The sequence below is a fragment of the Gopherus evgoodei genome, chromosome 11, assembly GCF_007399415.2.
Source record: "Gopherus evgoodei ecotype Sinaloan lineage chromosome 11, rGopEvg1_v1.p, whole genome shotgun sequence".
Taxonomy (NCBI): Eukaryota; Metazoa; Chordata; order Testudines; family Testudinidae; genus Gopherus; species Gopherus evgoodei.
This window is the reverse complement of record NC_044332.1, coordinates 16,852,581-16,871,488: the sequence shown is the minus strand read 5'-3', so window position 1 is coordinate 16,871,488 and position 18,908 is coordinate 16,852,581. Positions and strand designations below refer to the sequence as shown.

The 18,908-nt window shown below is 49.4% G+C and overlaps 1 protein-coding gene across 4 annotated transcripts in view; it reads right to left on the bottom strand.

The window, feature by feature from the left end:
• Nucleotides 1-5,169: 5,169 nt before the first annotated feature.
• Nucleotides 5,170-18,908, bottom strand: part of LOC115659975 (gamma-crystallin C-like) — a 35,188-nt gene continuing 21,449 nt past the window's right edge. For all 4 annotated transcript variants that reach the window (XM_030580824.1, XM_030580827.1, XM_030580825.1 and 1 more), the window contains 2 exons: nucleotides 6,277-6,516; nucleotides 5,170-5,481 (listed from right to left, as the gene is read on the bottom strand). In XM_030580824.1, the coding sequence (XP_030436684.1) occupies nucleotides 5,206-5,481; nucleotides 6,277-6,516 (516 nt within the window). In that variant the 3' untranslated portion in view covers nucleotides 5,170-5,205. The remainder of the gene's footprint in view (nucleotides 5,482-6,276; nucleotides 6,517-18,908) is intronic.

Genomic DNA, 18,908 nt, shown 5'->3' with positions numbered 1-18,908 from the left:
AATGATGGCTCCGAGAACTAAATGGGTGTCCTGAAATATAAAGGGTTTCAGTAATCCTATTTAAAGCAAAAATATATTCAATGCTTAAAGAGAATGCTGCTGGTGCCATGCTCCCGGAGACACCTCTGACAAACCTGAAGTTTGTAAATTGAATAGAGATGGGGGTGGGCCTCTCAGTTTCTAGTTGCTTTAAATTCTTAAGTGAGGAGTATTACTTTATTAATACCTCCCAAGACTAAGAAGTATACAGAGGGGTCAAGTGGAGCCAACCCTAAGCACAGACCGTACGGCTTTACCTTTGGGAAAGGCTTGCAGAGAGCCTGATCCTGGATGATGACTTTAGATCCCACTTGGTGCTCAGTCAGGTCACCTTTGACATCAAACCATGCCTTGGTCTTTTACACTTGCTTGTTCTTTCTTACCACCACCACACTCCTCTGTAGCTGGAGAATCTCCATCTGCAAGTCCTGTACCCAGGCTTCTGACAGGGCTTCTGTAGCCAGATAGGCTGGAACTGGTCTTCCCATCTCTCCACACACTCACTCGTCTTCCCATCAGGCCTCATTGGGGTAAAAGCAGGGTTGCCAGGGGTGCGGTTTTTGACAGGAACATCTGGTCGAAAAGGGATTCTGGCAGCTCTGGTGAGCACCACTGACTGACCCGGTAAAAGTCTGGGCGGCGGCACAACAGGGCTAAGAGAGGCTCTCTGCCTGCCCTGGTTCTGCGCTGCTCCCAGAAGCGGCAGGCATATCCCTGCGGACTCTAGGCACAGGTGCAATCAGGGAAGCTTCACGCAGGAACCACGGCCAATGGAAGCTGTGGGGGTGGCACCTGCGGGCACAGATAGCGTGTACCATGCAGAGCCACTTGGCTGCACCTCTGCCTAGGGGCTGGACATGCCGGTCACTTCAGGGAGCAGCGCAGAGCCAGGGAGCAGGAAGCCTGCCTTAGCCCCGCTGCACTGCTGACCAGGAGCCGTCTGATGAAAGCACCACCTGACAAAGCCCATACCTTGAACCCCCTGCTGCATGCCACCCTGTGCCCCAAGTTGGAACCCTTTCTTGCACCCTAACTCCCTCCCAGCCCCTGAACCTCTGCTCCAGGTCAGAACCCACTCCCACACCCCAGCCCTGAGGCCACTCCTGCACCCAAACTGCCCCCTGGAGCCTGCACCCCAAGCTCCCTCTCACACCCCAAACTCCTGCCCCAGCCCTGACCACCCTCCCAGAGACTGCACCCCCTCCCATACCCCAACCCCCTGCCCCAGCCCTGAGCCCGTTCCCGCAATCCAAACCCCTTCAACCCTGCCTGGAGCTTCCTCCTTCACCCCAAACCCTTCATCCCGAGACCCACCCCAGAGCCTGCACCCCCAACTGGAGCCTTCACCTCCTTCTGCACCCCAACCTCCTGCCCCAGCCCGGAGCCCCCTCCCTCACCCTGAACCCCTCATTACTGGCCCAACCTTGGAGCCCAAACCCACAGCTGGAGCCTTCACCCCCTCTGACACTCCAGCCCCCTTTGCAGCTGCTCCACTTTTTGCCTGACTGCAATTGTTGCTGGCCTGAAGTGAAATCTGTTACAGGGATAGCTTTCCTAATGGTATCCCATGGCCAGGGCAGGCCTGTGTCTGCTGCATTATTGACTGCTAGGATAAGTATCTGGGTGTTCGTTTGTTTTTTCCTGTTAACTAGGGACACTTTTTGCGTGTGTGCCTTAATCTGAAGACTGTCCACTTTGTTAAACTGTTTAGCAAGATTATTTAGCATTTTCCACATAGTGCTGAATTTGATTTCCCCATTATTGGTAACCTGGTATTTGTTCTGTGCCCATTATGCCAGCATTTGCACAGCTCCTCTGAATACATAATTCAAGTCCAGAATGGTGATAAGCTTAGCCCTCGTCCAGACTACCCTGCCATATCGGCGGGTTAAAATCGATTGCTCGGGGATCGATATATCGCGTCTAATCTAGACGCGATATATCGATCCCCGAGCGCGCTTATATCGATTCCGGAACTCCATCAACCCCAACGGAGTGCCGCGGACATCGATCCCGCGCCATCTGGACGGGTGAGTAATTCGATCTTAGATATTCGACTTCAGCTACGTTATTCACGTAGCTGAAGTTGCGTATCTAAGATTGATTTTCCCCCCCTAGTCTGGATGAGCCCTTAGAGTGAGTGAGGCTACGTCTACACTACAGGATAAATTCGAATTAGCTTAATCCGATTTTATAAAACAGATATTATAAAGTCGATTGTGCACGTCCACACTAAGCACATTAATTCGGTGGTGTGCGTCCATGGTCCAAGGCTAGCGTCGATTTCTGGAGCAGTGCACTGTGGGTAGCTACTGTAAAATAATGAGGCCAATAACGTCGATTTGCGTCCACACTAACCCTAATCCGATATAGTAATATCGATTTTAGTGTTACTCCTCTCGTTTTGTAGGAGTACAGAAATCGATTTAAAGAGTCCTTTAAATCGATATAAAGAGCAGTGTAGTGTGGACGGGTGCAGCGTTAAATCAATTTAACGCTGTTAAAATCGATTTAACAGCGTAGTGTAGACCAGGCCAGAGATTCTTTTTATCAGTACACTGATAACTTCTGCTAATTTTGCATACACAGCTGAGTTACTTTTCTGGTTGTATTATAAAGTGTTTGACCATTTTGTTTTTTACTTTGATTGCTGCTAGCCTTTTCTGGTTTGTGTATATGGTGGCTACTGTTTTCTGTATACTTAATACGTTTTAGAAAGTATTTGCAGGCATGCATTTTTTTAAAGATTGGATGCCAGGTGCTAGAGGGGCTATTTTTACATTTAGGCAGAATTTCTGTGTGTCTGGGTTCCCCTAGCAGCCAGTGGCAAGTGGCACAGGCTTTTGGGAGACACCAACTGGACAGCTGGTCTGGAGAGACTTTGATACCCTGGAAGTGGGGACTGTATGGTGACCTAGCCAAAGGGCCAAGCATGAAGTGGGAGCACCCTGAGTCATCAAGGCAGAAAGAAGGGTAAATGATGGAAGGGAGTGCCAGACTGGGTGAGTGCTGATCCTCAGATGTAGCCACAAAGAGGTGCCCCTACTGCTGAGTGAACCCCATGACAGGCTGTTTAACACAAGCTCCAGTACAGCCCAGCACTTAAGCACGTATGTAATTTTGTTAACGGGACTCTTCTGGTGCTTCAGTTAAGCACAGGTTAAGTGTTTTACTGGATCAGGGCCTCACGCTGTCCCCCAGAGGCCATGCCAATTGCTTCCAGAATGCCAGCAGATTTTGGGCAGTCTGTCTAGAGATTTCTATTGAAATAGGGCAGGTCTGCACTAAAAATTCTGCACAGCTCAGCTGTGCCTCTATAGGGTTGTAATACAGGAGCTCCTACACCAACAGTAAAGTGTTCTCCTGTCGGCGTAGTTACTCCACCTCCCTGAGAGGTGGTAGCTATGTCAAGGGGAGAAGCTCTCCTGCCGACATAGCGCTGTCTCCACGAGGGGTTAGGTGGATATAACTGTGTCGCTTAGCGGTGAGGATTTTTCACATAAGTGCATGGGGCTGTTCAATCCTCTTAGAGCTATTGTTTCAGGCTGGCTGCAGACTTGGGCAGACATCTCTGCCCTGGTTTCACCTGGGTCATGTTTTCATGCTTACACGCCCCTGGACAGAGACTTCAGCTTTCATTATACAATGGAAGTGCCAGTATAATCAGATAATTCCAGGAATGAGGGCCCTCGACCCAGGCCTGTAGTGCCTATGGCTAGTTAATTCAGCACTGCCCTAGATCAGTGCTCAGGTAACTGGCCAGAGACTTGGCCCCTGGCTGGTGGGAGGTCTGTGGCTGGCAGGTCAGGGTGACCAGATATCCTGATTTTATAGGGAGAGTCCCAATATTTAGGGCTTTTTCCTATATAGGTTCCTATACCACCCCCTCACCCCTGTCCCGATTTTTCACACTTGCTATCTGGTCACCCTACTGGCAGGCACTGTCCCTCAGCTGAGAGAGGGATGTGGCTGATTCCTGCCATCACCTGGGTGCCCAGCTCTGTGGCTGGGGGGGTCTGGCTGCTGCTCGCTGGAGATGGTCCCAGGGCCTTCTGGGTGAGGCCTGCACAGCCCTGGAGGTGCTCCTGTACTCCCTTGTGTGGCTGTCTAGGCCGGAGCCCTGTGTTTGGCATTAGGCACTTTGTGTTGGAAGTAGCTATGCAATGCTGGGGGAGGGCAGGTAAAGATGAGGGGCAGCTTTTGGTTCAGAAGATGGTACTGTAACCCCTTTGGGGTATAGAGAGCATGGCCCCTTTAAATCTTTTTCCTAGAGGGGACGGCTCCAGGGGGCTCTCTGGAGTTGGGAGGGAGAGAGAGGCAGCAGCCCGCAGGCCCTGGCAAAGGAAGCAGCAGAGAACCTGCCAGAAGCCTGGGAAGGACAGGGCGGCCGATCGGGGACAGCCCAGGACAGGAGCCAGGAGGAGCACTGTGCCGGGGGGAATCGCCCGAGAAGGACAGGCTGGAGCTGGACCCTGGATCACGGCTGCCCAGAGCTACATGGGGCTGTGAGTACTGGGGCTTGTGACTCTGCATTGAGAACAAGGAGGGAAGTTGTAGCTAGTTAAGTGGGGAGGTGGTCGCTCTTTGTGGCTTTGGAGAGAGTGGCAGAAGAGAGCACCGGAGACGTTTGTTGGGGGAAATTTCACTGGCGCCGAAGACGACCAGGAACACCGAAGACTCACCACTGGACTGGAACTTTGCTCAGGACTCCTGAACTCTGTGTGCAGACACATTGCTCAGGGTCTGCCCTTCAAGACTGTGCTACTACTGGGTCCTTGGGGCCTTGGCTCGGACGCAGCCCTGTTTTACCCTCCCCTATATTTCCTCTTGTTGTTTTTCTCCTCTCATCCCTCTGTAAATAAATACCTCCCTTTGTTATATCCATTGTGCTTTTCCTGTGGGTGTGTGTGTTCACTCTGGGGGGTTTGGAACAGGTGCCTCTGCGGTGGAGGGGATTTCTCCTGCTGCATTCCTACGCATGCCTTCTCTTGGCCAGAGCTGCTTGCAGAGCAGACTCCATCTTGGCCACGAGGGCACTAAAGTTACAATACCGTAGCCCAAGAACACAGGACAAGCTTTAGTACACTTACAACAGCACGCTGAGAGGACAATGGTTGCTAAAGCATTTTATTCATTGAGACCCTTCCAGGAGAAAGGCATATTGATTCAGTAGAGATCAGGGGCACGTCGCAAAGAGCCGACTTTGCCACTCATAGCGCCCCATTCGCTGAATATCCTGTACTGCCCTGGCCTCAGCAGGTATTGGCGGCCTCTGTAATTCGGCAATTCATAAAGGATCCAGTACCCCTCCAGCACAGAACAAGACAGCATCTCAGGGGAGCGTAGCTGGTCCATGACTCTTGGAGAGTCTTCAGTTAACTCTACCATGTTGCCTCTGTGATCCTCCTTGTCATAGATCTTTATCCTGTAGGTGCCCCTGTGCTGTGACAGAAAATGAGACAGGGTACTAGAGTGACTGCAGCAGGCTGGCTGCCTGTGGTCCTGGGCCCTGAGTCAGCTCTGTGCACTGCTCCAGTGATGCAAATGGTGCTTAAAGCTGCCTCTGCTCCCCACAGGAGGGGAATCCTTGAATGCTGCAAAGGCAGCACATCCACCCATTAGACTCAGATCTACACCAGCTACCCTTGGTGCAGGGGGCAAGTCTGGGGCGGGGCGGAGGGAGCCCATCCAGGTGCAAGAGGGTAAATGGGTACACTGTGGCCAATCCTTAGCCAGCACAGTGCTCCCATAGCTACAGTAGGTTCAGACTGTTTCCAGCTTCAGTGGCCCGAGGATCAAGGAAAGAGAAAAGCAACTTTGTTCTAAAGAGTCACCGAAAATATTGGGCCCAATTCTCCTCTCACACTGGCATAACTCTGTGGGCATCCTTATTTTACACCAGTGTGAGGAAAGTGCGCTCATTGTATCTATAAATTGCTAGAAATTACTATCATTTTGAGCTGAGGAAAGAAAATGTATGTTGCCATTTACTGTCTATAGGCTTAATCACAGAATAGCAGCATGCCTTGAACAGGCAGGAGTGGTGGAAGTTGTCCTATCTTATCCCTGCAATGTCTCCCCAGCCATCCTGGAGGGACTACCTCTATAAGAAAGAAAACAATTCTCATTTTTAGTCTTGGGTATATCTGCTGAAAATGATCAAACAAGTGCCTCATGACGGTGGTTTGGGCAATTTTGCCATTTAAAAAAAAGAGAGAGAAACAAAATCAAACTCACAGATGGGATCATCCGGCAGGACTTAATGGAGGTGCTGAAACCCTCAGACTGCATGTCAGGATAATCCCCCCATTTCAGAGAGAACTGCTGTCCCTGGAAGTTGGGATGTTCATAGAGCATGAAGCAGCCACTTTCCACGCGGACGGAGTTACAGCAGCTGAGGTGACTTTGCAAATCCGGCCGGTCGCTGCTGCACTCAACGGAGCGGCCCTGGAAGTTTCTGTCCTCAAAAAGGATGATCTAGTGCGATAAACAAACGGCAAAGTTTTCAGTAACATCCTATGCAGTGTGACTGCATCCTGGTATTCCAATTTCTCTCCATCCACCATGCTAAGCCTGAAGTGTCTGGGTCTTGCATTCTACTCATAGTGATGATAAATTGATATACTCCTGTGACTTCAGTGGGATTGATCCTCATTTACATGAGTGTAAGTAAGAGCACAATCAGGTTCTGTTTGTTTAATATACAGGGGTTAATACAGATGCTAACTCCGCTATCTCTGCATTCTTGAATTTCCTCTCCTAGAGGTATAGTTCAGGAGTAACTCCTTTAATATTAACAGACTAAAGGTTGGTCTACACTACTGTGGTAAATCCATCTAAGTTGTGCAAGTTCAGGTACATGAATAACGTAACTGATTTTGACGAAGTTAGATCCACTTACCACAGTGGTTACACTGTGCTTTGTCTTCCCTTATGCTTCTCCAGGAAGTGGAGTACACAAATTGATGGGAGAGTGCTCTCCCCTCGATTTAGCATGTCTTCAACAGACCTGCTAAATCAACAGTCACTGCATCGATTGCAGCCGTGCCAATCTATTGGTAAATGTAGACATGCCCTAAGGTGATGTCTACAGTATAGCTCATGTCAGCTGTGAATATTCCACACCCCTGAGTGACATAACTTACAAAGACATAAGTGTTTGTGTGCACAGCACTGTCCCACCAAGAGAGCTTATGCTGCTCATGGAGGTGGTTCGCTCACCCATCAGCATGCAGCTTCTCTACCAGACGCACTGCGGTGGCACAGCCATATTGGTACAGCTGCACTGCTGTACGTATAGACATACGCTAACTCTGGAATAACTGAGAGAATCAGGTCCCTGGCATCAGACTTGCATACTGAACAATCCAATCCAGACAGGTTTCTCTTACCTTTCCCATCGTAGCTGGATTCAGGCTGCAAGCCATAGATTTCCAGCAGGGTAACTGTCTTTTTATACCTCACAACCAGTGCTAAGTGTGCATACGTTAACAAAAGTTTTTTATCTGTTCATAGAGCCACCTCATGACTCTGGGGTCTCATTCACTCTTTTTACTAGTGTCCATAGGTTTTGTGTAGTGGGGAACAGGTTATATTCCAGTCGTTAACCAGTGACCAGTTCTGGACCCTGGATCTGTCAGCACAGCCATTTTTACATAGAAGATAACATAGTTCAGGAAAAGGGAGAAACTTCTGGCCAAGCGACAGAGGAGACTGGATGTTGATGCCATCACAATCCTTTTCTATAGAATCTCTGCAGTTGCACTGTTATTAGTGAATGCAGAAGTGGTACAATAAAGATGGAAGAGGGTTCAAATGACAACATGAGGAAATAAAAACCGAAATGTGTATGTCAAAAAAAAATATCAAAAGGGCGTAGATAGACATCACGCATGTTTTAGCCATTCAGTAGCTTTGAGGTCAGCAGTTTGGAGTCTGGAATGTCCTCCTGAGAGACCAGCATGAGATGAGCAGTATATATGCAGTGTCCATCCCCACCTGCAGCCACATAGGGCTGTTCTGAGTCCCCAGGTGTGGTCATTTCCAGAACACCTCATCACTCCACATTTGAAATGGTTGAGCTTGTATTACAGATAGCGTGGTAGGCTGAAGTCTGTCAGTCTCCCATCAGGCTGAGTGATGAGTAAAAAATTTCTTAGAGAGTGAGTAGCTCATTCCCATTTTGCTCACTGGTGTGACAATGTCCACCACGGAGCTGCTCAGTAACCTCGTCCAAACTGATCATCTGCTGATGAGTCAGTGTTGAGGCACTTCCCATTTATCTTTGAAAAGTGGCACTAGTGGTTATCTTCTGGATTGTGTCAAGGAAGTTTTTTACTGCAATATAATGCCTGGATGTTACGAAGCAGGATATTAGAGAGGACCCACAGATACTTGGAGTTCGTTGGTCTCATAGTCCCTGTTATTCTCATCATTCGATTCAATTGCACATCAACTGGCTTTGTCTGGGGAGAGTTTAACCACACAGTCGTACAGTATTCTCCAGCTGAATAGCAGAGTGTCAGTGCCAAGCTGTGCGTGTTTGTGAGTTAGCTCCTCAACTTGAGCCTGGCCTCTTAAATACGTTTGTATTTCTGCTGTTACTTTTCTGAGCTATCTTGGTGATACGGTCCTTTACAGGTAAGGGTGGAAGCTAAAGTGACTCCTAGATACACTGGCTTTTGGTCATGTGCCAGTTGTTCACCATTCAAGATGTTATATTCCTGTGAAGGGCAAACATGACAACATTGTCTTTGATGTAATGGGCTTAAGTCTCCACTTCTTACAGTCACCATTGATAGCTGCCGTATCTTGGATCAGGTTGTCCTTAATCTTTTTGAAATTTCTGTCTCTTGAGGCTATGCAGACTGCATACTTGAGTGGCCTGGAGATTGTTGGAGACAGGTCATTTGAAAACATGTTAGAAAATAGGGCAAGAACAGATCTCTGAGGGAGCTAGTTCTTCTGAATCCTTCAGATGCTCAGTTTATTTCCTAGCAGTGCTTGGAACTGTCTGTTTTGAAGCCTCATTTCTGTAGCCATAACAATACATCAAAGTAACATCTTTGACATCTTGACCAGCAAGCCAACGTGCCAGACAATATCATATGCTGTCATCAAGTCAGGAGAAACAGCCACTGTCTTTTCATTCTTTAGGAAACCATTTTCTATATAGGTGGCAAGAGCAAGAACTTTGGTCACAAGTATTCTTCTTTAAGTGCTTGCTCATATCCATTCCAGTTAGGTGTGCGCGCGCCGCGTGCACATTCGTCAGAAGATTTTTACCCTAGCAACACTCAGTGGGTCGGCTGGGCGCCTCCTGGAGTGGCGCCGCCATGGCGCCAGATATATACCCCTGCCGACCCAACAGCCCCTCAGTTCCTTCTTACCGCCCATGTTGGTCGTTGGAACAGTGGAGTGCAGTTTTACTGACCTCCACTTCACTAGCTACTCGTAGTTCTCTAGTTATTTTGTTGTGCATATAGTTCAAAGTTATATAGTTATCGTTAATTTTTATTGTTAATAGTTAGTGTATAGTTAAGAGGGGTTCAGGGATTAGCCCTTCCCCGCACCCGGTGCCGGGGCCCATGCCCAGTTCACCAGGTTTCAAACCGTGCTTGGCCTGTCATAAGCGATGCCAACAGGAGATCCACACGACTCCTGCCTTAAGTGCCTTGGGGAATCTCACCTGACAGATAAGTGTTGCATTTGCAAGGCTTTTAAGCCGAGAACAAAAAAGGAGCGAGACTTTCGGCTAAAGCAGCTTCTCATGGAGGCGGCTCTTACCCCTCCACCTTCGGCACCGAGTGCTGGTCAATCGGCAGGCAGAAGCGCCTCCTCGGCACCAGACCGCACCGGTACTGCCAAGGCCTCTCGGCTCCAGCCGTCCCCGGCACCGAAGTCGACTCGGCACCGCTCCCTCTCCCCGAGGTCAAGAAAGTCTAAGACTCCTGCTGCTTCCATGCCACCTGCACCGCAGCCAGAGAGCTCGTCTAAGTTGGATTGCCCAGCACCGACACCTGCCGTGGCACCAACAACGTCGGCACTATCAATTCCGGTCCCACAAGGGCCGTGGAGTCCGGTGCCTGTCAGCTCCCCGGCACAGGCCGTGGTTGAGCTTGCTATTCCATCCACGCCGGAGACATTCTCAACTGCAAAGGATCTGATTGCCATGACAGTGTCGACGCTGCCTCAACCCCCAGCACTGCCGGTGCAGGTAATACAGTCTATCGGCAAGCCTGCCTTGATAAGACCATCCTCTGTCAGCACAGCAGAGCGGCACCATTCACGATCACGGTCCTGCAGACGTTCCAGGTCCCGTCGGCGCTCCCGCTCCCGACGCCGCTCACACTCCCGGTACCGTTCTCCTCCTCGGTACTGGTCGCATTTGTGGCACCAGTCGGTATCCCATTCGCCGGTCTGCTACTCTCAGCACCGCTCTAGGCACCGTGACTCCCGTAGCCGCTCCTGATGTCGAGCCTCGAGATCTCGGTCGACCTCCCAGCACCGCTCCGGTCGCAGGTCCCGATCTCATTCCGGGTACCGGTATGCCTCCTGGTACCGGTCCCCGGTGCCGAGTACAGCAAGGTCCGCTAGAGACAGAGACTCTGCCCAGGGCCTTTCAGCACCTCCATGGCCATCCAGACACGCATCAGTGTCGTCCCACGCGGACAGCTCTTATGCTCAGGACTGCGATTCTGATGTGCCCACCAGAGTCTTCCAAGAGACCCAGGCCCAGGACCAAGGACCCCATCTGGTCTTTCTGGACACCTTGGGTGTACCACCAGGCCCAAGGCGTACCAGTAGTTCCGTCCCGCTCTGTCTCATCAGAGCACTAAGTGCCAGAGGCGACGGTTAGCCGTCCCCCTCCGACCACCGTGGAGGAAGCCCCAGTTCACCCACCGGACTCCCAGGTTCCACTGGAGCAGGAGGTCGCCCAAGAGCAACAGGCCACACAGGACCTGCTCGTAGCTGGCATCTCCTCTTCCTCTTCTCCAGATGAGGCGGTGGCAGGAACATCCTCCTCGGGCCCTCCTCCAATCGACCTGAGAGCCCATCAGGACCTCCTAAGGAGGGTAGCACTCAATATGAACCTCCAGGCGTAGGAGATCCGGGTCATAAACAGATAGCTAAGGGTTAATGTCTCTTTCACCTGTAAAGGGTTAACAAACAGTGACCTGCAATGCCTGACCAGAGGACCAATCAGGAGACAAGATACTTTCAAATCTCGGTGGAGGGAAGCCTTTGTGTGTGTTTTGGGGTTTTGTTTTGTTCTCTCTGGACTCTGAGAGTGACCACACGTACCTACAGGCTCTCTAGTCTTCTATTCCCATTTTGTGAGTAAAAAGGTAGAAAGGCGGTATAGTCTTTTTATTTCTTTTCCTTTGTTTGCAATTGTGTAGTTTGCTGGAAGTATTTTAAATTGTATTTGCTGGGGGGAGGCTTCTTTTTAGTTTCTATAAGCTGACAGACCCTGTAACTTTTTACCATCTAAATTGCAGAGATAGACCTTTTACTTTTTTCTTTCTTTTTATTAAAAGTTTTGCTTTTAAGATCTGTCTGATTTTTTCTCCTTGTTGAGGCTCAAGGGAATTGAGTCTGTACTTAACAGGGAGGGAGAGGAGAAGGGGGAATCCCTTTGTTTTAGATTCACGGAACTTGAATCTGGATTGCCTCTGGGGGAAGGTATCATTCCTCTCCTCTCTGTGTGGTAATTCAAGGAGTTGAATCACGGTGATCTCCTAGTGTACCCAGGGCGGGAAAGAGCTGGAAGGAAGAAAGGAGAGGGAAGGGAAATGGTTTATTCCCCTTTGTTGTGAAACTCAAGGAATCTGGGTCTTGGGGTCTCCAGGGAAGGTTTTGGGGGAGACCAGAGTCTATCAGGCGCTCTACCTAAGTCCTGATTGGTGGCAGCACTACAGGATCTAAGCTGGTAATTAAGCTTAGGGGAATTCATGCTAGTACCCATATTTTGGACGCTAAGGTTCAGATTTGAGAATTATACTATGACAGTCCTGGAGATTGAGGACCCGGTAGTGGACATTCTATCAGCGGATGCCCCCGCTAGAGTGGCCCTACTGTTTATTCGGATCATCCAGGTGAATGCCGATACTATATGGCAGTCCCCAGCCTCTATCCCTCCTGCGGCCAGGGGAGTCGAGCGTAAATATATGGTGCCCTCTAAAGGGTGCGAATACTTGTATGTCCATTCTCCTCCCTGCTCACTAGTCTTCCAGTCCGTTAATGAGAGGGAACGCCATGGCCAGCAGGCACCAGCCCCGAAATCGAAGGAGGCTAGGCGAATGGACCTACTTGGCCGCAAGGTGTACTCAGCAGGGGCACTACAGCTCCGGGTGGCAAATCAACAAGCCTTGCTTAGCCACTGTAATTATAACACCTAGGTGGCGGTGGGTAAGTTTACGGAGCTTCTCCCTCAAGACTCCCGCCAAGAGTTCGCTGCCCTCTTGGAGGAAGGGAAAAAGGTAGCCAGAACTTCCCTCCAGGCCTCGTTGGATGCAGCAGACTCGGCAGCCAGGACTCTGGCCTCGGGTGTTGCCACGAGGCGCATCTCATGGCTTCAGGTTTCAAACCTCCCACCGGAGCTGCAGTATAGCATTCAGGACTTGCCATTTGATGGTAAAGGCCTCTTCTAAGAAAAGACTGACTCCAGACTGCAAAGCCTGAAGGACAATAGGGTCATAATGCACTCTCTCGGCATGCATATGCCGGTGACCCAACGCAGGCCTTTCCGTCCCCAGCCTCACCGCCCATACTCTGTGCCTAGACAAAGACAGAACTTTGGCAGGCGGCGTGGCCGAGGTGGTCGCAGACAACCATCAGGACCCCAAGGGGGCCAAAATCAAGGTCCCTCGAAACCACCACCGGGACCAAAGACGAACTTTTGAAGGTGCGCCTGAGGGCAGGGTACCAGTTACAGGCCAGGATCCTTCTCCTCCCTTTTGCAACCGTCTCTCCTACTTCCTCCCGGCATGGTCCCAGTTAACTTCAGATCACTGGGTCCTACGCACGGTGGAGTATGAGTACCACCTCCAATTTATTTCAACCTCGCCCTCCCACCCTCCAACCCTGTCCCTCTTCAGGGACCCTCTCACGAGCAATTCCTCTTACAAGAGGTGCAGACGCTCCTCGCCATAGGAGCTATAGAGGAGATATCGATGGATGAAAGGGGCAAGGGGTTTTACTCCCGTTATTTCCTAATCCCCAAGTCGAAGGGAGGTCTCAGACCTATCCTAGACCTGCAAGGACTCAACCAGTTTATGATAAAGTTGAAGTTCCGCATGGTATCCCTGGGGACCATTATCCCGTCCTTGGATCCCGGAGACTGGTATGCCGCCCTCGATATGAAGGACGCTTACTTTCACATCGCCATCTTTCCTCCGCACAGCAGATACCTCCACTGTGTAGCCAACCATCAGCACTTCCAGTTTACAGTCCTGCCGTTTGGCCTTTCTACAGCCCCAAGGGTATTTACAAAGTGTATGGCCATAGTCGCCGCCTACCTCCACCAATGTCAGATACACGTTTTTCCGTATCTGGATGATTGGCTCATCCGAGGAGCCTCTGAGACACAAGTCACTCAGCATGTGGGCATCGTCAAGGACCTATTCACATGCCTAGGCCTGATGATCAATATAGAAAAATCCACTCTGGTTCCCATGCAGAGGTTAGACTTCATAGGAGCTATCCTGGACTCCAATCTAGCCAGTGCCTGCTTACCACAGCCGCGGTTTCAGGTGATGGCAGCCATCATCCGAGGCCTACAGAGTTTCCTGACGACCTCGGCTCGCACTTGTCTTGGTCTCCTGGGTCACATGGCTGCCCGCACGTTTGTAACCAAACATGCCAGGTTCTGCCTCCGTCCTCTCCAAGTTTGGCTCAACTCGGTATACCACCCGGGCAGGGACCCAATAGACACAATAGTCACCATTCCCCCGAGCACCCTAGGCTTCCTAGAATGGTGGCTAACTCCCTCCCTGGTGTGTGCAGGGATGACATTCCATCCGCCCCAACCCTCAATGTTCCTGACGACGGACGCGTCATCTCTCGGCTGGGGTGCTCACCTCGGTCACCTTCGTACTCAAGGCCTTTGGTCATCTCAGGAGCTGGCATTACACATAAATGTCCGAGAACTGAGAGCAGTCCACCTGGCGTGCCAGGCGTTCCAGCAACAGTTGTAAGGCCGTTGTGTCTCAGTGTTTACAGACAACACAATGGTGATGTACTACATAAACAAACAGGGAGGGACATGGTCCTCCCCCCTTTGTCAGGAGGCCATCCAACTCTGGGACTTTTGCATAGCCCACTCAATAGATCTGGTAGCGTCCTTTCTCCCAGGCATTCGGAACACTCTGGCGGATCGACTCAGCAGGTCTTTCCTGTGTCACAAGTGGTCGATCCTCCCGGATGTTATGTATTCTGTTTTCCAGAAGTGGGGATTTCCCCACATAGACCTGTTCGCTTCCTGCGAGAACAGGAAATGCCAGATGTTCTGCTCCTTCCAAGGTCTCTCCCCGGGATCGATCTCGGACGCTTTCCTGCTGCCGTGGAAGAGCCAGCTCCTTTATGCCTTCCCACTGTTCCCGCTGGTTCACAAGGTCCTGCTAAAACTCCGCAGGGACAGAGTGCACATCATCATGATCGCTCCAGTGTGGCCCAGGCAGCACTGGTACACCATGTTGCTAGACCTGTCGATAGCCAACCCAATTACCCTGCCACTCCACCCAGACCTCATAACTCAGGACCACAGCAGGCTTTGCCACCCGGACCTGCAGGCTCGTCACCTCTCGGCGTGGCTGCTGCGTGGCTAAACCAGTCAGAGTTACGTTGCTCTGAATCAGTATGACAAGTTCTCCTGGGTAGCAGGAAGTCTTCCACCCGGTCAACGTATCTGGCCAAGTGGAAGCATTTCTCCTGCTGGTGCGAAACGCTTAATCTTACTTCCACTGAGGTCTCGATCCCTTCTATTTTGGACTACCTCTGGTCTCTCAAACAGCAGATCCTAGCAGTATCATCACTGAGGGTACACTTGGCAGCCATCTCTACCTTCCACCCAGGCGACGGTGGTCGTTCCGTGTTCTCACACCCTATGGTTTCAAGGTTCCGCAAGGGCTTGGAGCACTTATGCCCTCAAGAACCCTGCCCAGCCCCGACCTGGGACCTCAATCTGGTTTTAACCAGACTTATATCTCCCCCATTCGAGCCATTAGCAACCGGCTCGCTACTATACCTGTCTTGGAAGACAGTTTTCCTCATAGCCATTACATCGGCCAGACGAGTCTCCAAGCTTAGGGCTCTTAGGGTGGATCCGCTGTACATTGTGTTCCACAAGGACAAGGTGCAGTTGCAACCACACCCGGCATTCCTCCCTAAGGTGGTTTCAGCCTTTCATGTTAACCAGGACATCTTTCTCCCGGTCTTCTTCCCGAAGCCACACTCAATGTGACATCTGTAGAGCGTTCACATTTTATATTGAGCGGACAAAACCCTTTCCTAAAACACCCCAACTCTTTGTCACGGTAGCAGACCGAATGAAAGGCCTACTTGTTTCCTCTCAGAGGATTTCATCTTGGGTGACGGCGTGCATCTGCACTTGTTATGATTTGACTCATATTTCCCCAAGCCACATCACCGCGCATTCTACCAGAGCTCAGGCTTCATCTGCCGCCTTCCTGGCTCACGTACCTATCCAGGAGATATGTCGCGCAGCTACCTCGTCCTCAGTCCACACCTTTGCTTCGCATTATGCTCTGGTTCAACAGTCCAGAGATGATGCAGCCTTTGGCTCAGCAGTTTTGCCTTCTGCCACATCTCACTCCAACTCCACCTCCTAGGTAAGGCTTGGGAATCACCTCACTGGAATGGATATGAGCAAGCACTCGAAGAAGAAAAGACGGTTACTCACCTTTGTAACTGTTGTTCTTCAAGATCCATTCCAAACCCGCCCTCCTTCCCCACTGTCGGAGTAGCTGGCAAGAAGGAACTGAAGGGCGGTTGGGTCAGCAGGGGTATATATCTGGCGCCATGGCGGCACCACTCCAGGGGGCGCCCAGCCGACCCACCGAGTGTTGCTAGGGTAAAAAATCTTCCGACGAACGTGCACACGGTGCGCGCACAGCTAACTGGAATGGATATGAGCAACACATCTCGAAGAACAACAGTTACAAAGGTGAGTAACCGTCTTTTCCTATTAAGTCAGAAAATGTCTTGGTCAGACAGTAGCTAGATGGAAGACAATAGTTCTTCCCTGATTTTGGTGTAGCTAGCACCCAAGCTTTCCACCATATCTTAGGCATCTTGTTCTCTTGGATGACATTAAATACGAAAATTGACAGTCATTGCATGCTCTTCTTACGAAGATGGAATAGCATTTCTGGTGGAAATCTTGTCATGACTACATGCTTTTCCTGCTTTCATATAGCTCATGCTTGTTAGAATATAGGTATTCAGGCCTGCCTGTAAAGGCCTATACTTTAAGAACTTGGGTGTATTTTTATCACTTCACTAGTTACATGGGTAGAAAAACAAAGAATCAAAATCACAGTCTGCCTGTGTATGGGCCTCCTCTCATTAGGATAGTCTGAGGCCTTGTTCTTAGGCTCAGGCCTCTGGCTAAGCAGCAGGGGCAGCTTGAAAGCCAACAGTCACATCCTTACATCCCAAACCAGTTACAATGAAATAAGGTGGTATTGGGCTGTTAAGAAGATGATCCTGTCCTGATAGTGCCCATCACCACCAGATAAAGAAACAGATCTTAAGATGGTTAAAAAAAATTTCATTTGATAGCATCCTGTCTGGCAATAAATCACTTATCAATGGTTGTGGTTGTGAAACCTTCATTTCTGTATTGTTTTATCTTTATGGCCCTGTGACTTTATTGTCATGAACTGGGACCATATAGATCATTGTTACAACCAATGTTACATTGTTACAACCAAGCCTGTAGTGGCACCAAATCTTGTATAAAGGGGGTCAAATAAGGTGTATAAAACAAGGTTATGGTTTGCTGGTTATGATTATGCTATCTGTATGAATGTATCATTTTTGTATTTAAAGTTGTAAGTATTGGTTCTATACTGTCTATATTTCAAACTTGTGCTATTCTTCTGGGGAACACCCCAGACAATTTGGTGTCAGCACTGCCTAGCCTGCCTGATGGCCCATTAAGGACCATCAGCTATACAACTGACCCATTGAGAGAAGGCAGAAACACCTTGTGACTCAGCAAGGCATGCAGGGACATGCCTATGGACAGAACTATAAGGCTTTTTCATGCCATGTGCTGGATAGGTTATCTTTGGAACACTTTAGTATTCGTCTGTTTCCCACGCAGTAACTCTGCGGTCTGTACCAAGCTGCTGCTGCACCCTCTGTAACTCTCACTCAGCCTCCTCAACTCCTCCCCCCTCCTTCCTGTTTCCTTTCCTTTCAGACTCCCAACAGCCAGTGCTCCCAGTTCTAATAATTACAAGCACATCTAAACACCACACACTTCTGGGGTATATTTCCTCTGATAACCTCAGCAATCCCACTAGAATATGAAACAGGAGCCTGAAGATGCTAACCGAGGCCCTGATCCTGTAGTATGTTCCTCACTGGCAGACCACTATGGTTGTGCGGAGCCCCATTGACTTCAGCATGGACAGCATTGCAAGATGGAGACCTTAGATGTAAAGAGGTTCAACACAGATGAAAAATGAGTGGGGAGGAAAGCAGGAAAATGAACTGCAACAGATCTGGAACACAGATATCAAAGGAAAAGAGTCAGTGGGTGAAGGTCTGTGACCTTTGTTCAGCAGGAGATCAGACGAGATGATCAGTTGTCCCTTCTGGCCTCAATGACAATGAATTAAAACTATTTGTAAAAAATGTGCATGTTAGCACAGTAGGGCAAAACTTTTCCTCTTCATCACATGCCATTTGATTTGCTCAGGGGCTGTATACAGCACAGTTTTAGCCAATGAAAACTAAAGACCATGGCAATACTTTGATAAATTGAGTGCTAGAATAATGCAGATAAATAACCCATTTGTTTAAGTTTCACCATAGTGCACTCTTCCTTTTTATCTCAGGTCAGTTCACAGAAAGCAGTCATGGTATACTAATCCATCCCAAGTAAAGCCCTTGAATATATTCCTCTCTGCATTGTTCTAGCTTTCACGTGACTAGGGACAGGGGATTGTGTGTGGTGTTGGTGTTTTTTTTACTTGTAATGAATTCTTTCAAAGGGAATCTTTCTCTTTGCTTTGGCTTTCAAGGGGTTAGTTCAATGCATTTCAATTTTCAGTTAATTATAGAAAAGTCCTTACATTGCTACTTTTGGGTAAAATCAGTCTTAAATATTGGAATAACAATAAGGCCTCTATTCAGCACAACCGCTAAGCCTGTGCTTAACTTTAAGTAAGTGCTTAAGTCCATCTCTATTCAGCAGAGCATTTATGCACATCAGATGTTTTGCTGAATCCAGGCCATCAAGTTCAATAGCTTGCTTCCACCAGTGGTAAATACATGGGGTGAAATCCTGGCTCCTTTCAAGTTAATGGTAAAACTTCTGCTGACTTTAATTGGGACAAGATTTTACATCTGGTTCAAGAGAGAGCAAGGAAAAGCAAACAAAACACCAGTACATCGCTTCCTCTGTTGGGTCAGGTTTTTTCCACCTCCGGTTTGAAATATAGGGTAGTTTTTGCAGTTCTATACTCGTCTTCAACTTGTCTCAGATTGGAGAGAGATGTGGTGTCAGTTTTTAAAATGTAGCATGGACAGGCAAAAATGATCACATAGCACGTGTAGTGCAGGGATGAAGGATGATTTTGTGGTTAAGGCATTGGACTGAGATTCAGGAGATCTGG